Raw genomic sequence first — 2,500 nt, forward strand, 5'->3', positions numbered from 1 at the left:
GTGTGTCTGTGTGTGTGTGTGTGTGTGTGTGTGTTTGTGTGTGTGTGTGTGTTTGTGTGTGTGTGTGTGTTTGTGTGTGTGTGTGTGTGTGTGTGTGTGTGTGTGTCTGTGTGTGTGTTTGTGTGTGTGTGTGTGTGTGTGTGTGTGTGTGTGTGTGTGTGTGTGTGTGTGTGTGTGTGTGTGTGTCTGTGTGTGTGTGTTTGGGGAGAATACGTCAGAGAACAGGCGGGGGTGTTTATCATGCAAATGGCTGAATAATGGATCCGCTCAGAGTCGATTTGACTCTGATGCTAATTTGTCATCAGCTTTTTGGGAGATCTATGAGAATAATAACATGGAGGACACACACACACACACACACACACACACACACACACACACACACACACACACACACACACACTCACTAATTGCAACTGCAGTTGCAATTAAATAATGGGTAAACAGTTAGAACGTTTGCCTGCTGTGCATAAAAAGAGTGTGTGTATGTCTGTGTGTGTGTGTGTGTGTGTGTGTGTGTGTGTGTGTGTGTGTGTGTGTGTGTGTGTGTGTGTGTGTGTGTGTGTGTGTGTGTGTGCGTGTGTGTGCTTCACTTACACACATTTAACCTGAAATTAAGAATGCTCATTCTTTTATCACCCATCTCCTTCACGCTCATGTGACTGATCGATGCTCTCTCACGTCAAACATGCAGCGTCTCCGGGCGCCGTGTCGGGCGCCGTGTCAGCCACAGACATGGCGCCTCTTTGCATGGGAGCGATCTCCTCTTTTTATCACGATTACGTTTCCTCCCAGTGTTTCCCCTACCATTATATAAGGGGGGCGGCCCACCCACATTTCTATGTGATGTTTCACACTTAAATATATAAATCAAGTATCTCCTCTGAAAATAACTCTGTGAGTCATGACTGTCTACAATGGGTGTAACACCCGAGTCCCACTGTCTGTGATGTTTTCAGAGTTTTCAGAGTCCTATCTTCACTTTGTTTACATCGCCCGGACGGCCGGCTGACTCCTCCCCTCGTGTATAAAAGTTGTTTAATTGAGGGACTAGAGAAAAGAAGAATAACATACTGTACTCACTGCTTAACTGTGTTTCTAGATCACGCTCATTTCAGGTAAATTTACATGCAGTGTGAAGATACGAGCAGAATAAAGATCGCTAGCATTAGCATGCTAACACAACAATGCAGCGCAAGTTGTTTTGGTTTCATGCTGGAGCTCAAGGGCGACATCTGCTGGATCAAAACATCACATATAAAGAGTTTAAAGTATAAGGAGACTTTCCTGTCTGTGACTCGTTTTCATGACTTATAATAGAAAACATCACCATCCCTTCCTCCGTTTAACCACGGTTAGAGACGCTCGGCGTTACCTTGCGGATGCCCTCCGACGGGCTGGACACGGAGTAGTCCATGCCGCTGTTCTTGCTGATGGTCCTCCACAGCTCGGCGTACGTGCTGTCCTGCTCCAGGGGGTTGGTGCCTTTGTTCCTGAAGTAGTCGTAGACCGCCGAGTCCCTCACCGTGCCGTAGTCCACGTCGATCTGTCGCGCCAAGTCCTGGAACGACCTGCAGGAAGCAACACGGAGACACGAGTCAGAAGCTGGATTCATCCTGTCTAAGTCCAGATTCTGGATTGGATTTTTGTTTTTTATTCGCTGCTCACACCAAAAAATAAAATCCCAAAGTCGACCTTTAAAGAAACCAAAGCTTTGCTTCAACAACAACGTGCTGCGTTCTTTCAGCGTCACCGTTTTGCTCGGTCCAACAGCGAGCGCCCTGAAATTATTAACTGGATGCTCTGTGCGTTCCTTTCTTCTTTTCTTTTTTTTTAGAAACTTTTATTCACCAAAACGTGCATACACACACTCACACAATTAAAAAAAGAAAAGATAAAAACAAGAGGAGGACTGTGGTACGATACAGATTCAGACAAAAACAAACAAACAAACAAACAAACAAACAAGAGGAAAAGGGTCAGTAAATAAAATGAATGAATTAGAAAGAGAGACAAAATAAGTAAATGAGCAAACAGGACAAAGAAAAACATGGAGGACAGTATAGTAACAACATGATGTCAAATAAAACTGCGTTTCCTCGTCTCACTTCCTGTCGGGGTCGTTCTATTCTGTCAAACTTAAAGGAAACACTGAAGACTCAGCTGCAGCTTTAACTTCTTTAACTGTTTGAAATGTTTTCATGCTTTTCTCTGAGTGTGACGCTGAACTGACTCCAGGTCAGTTTTATTTTCTGTTCAGATATGACTGTCAGATAAAGCTTCAACAGGAAGTCACTTCACAAACAGGAAGCAGCAGAGTAAATAAAGACGAGCGGTGGCGATCGGGGTGAACACGTGTTTGTGTGTTCACGCTGAGCTGCTTTAATAACGACAGAGGAGACGTGAATCATTAATGCAGCAGCTGTTCACTTCCTGCTGAGCGGAAACACGCTGACGGGACGCGTCAGGAAGTCGGCTTCTGTCAGAGGGAGGTTTGTTT

General features: G+C 44.9%; 1 protein-coding gene across 1 annotated transcript in view; it reads right to left on the reverse strand.

Moving 5' to 3' along the window:
• LOC132965682 (glutamate receptor ionotropic, delta-1-like) overlaps positions 1-2,500 on the reverse strand; it is an 81,512-nt gene that overhangs the window by 17,379 nt on the left and 61,633 nt on the right. The window contains exon 11 of the mRNA XM_061033786.1: positions 1,376-1,571. Within this exon, the coding sequence (XP_060889769.1) occupies positions 1,376-1,571 (196 nt within the window). The remainder of the gene's footprint in view (positions 1-1,375; positions 1,572-2,500) is intronic.

The sequence above is a fragment of the Labrus mixtus genome, unplaced genomic scaffold (assembly GCF_963584025.1).
Source record: "Labrus mixtus unplaced genomic scaffold, fLabMix1.1 SCAFFOLD_97, whole genome shotgun sequence".
NCBI lineage: Eukaryota > Metazoa > Chordata > Actinopteri > Labriformes > Labridae > Labrus > Labrus mixtus.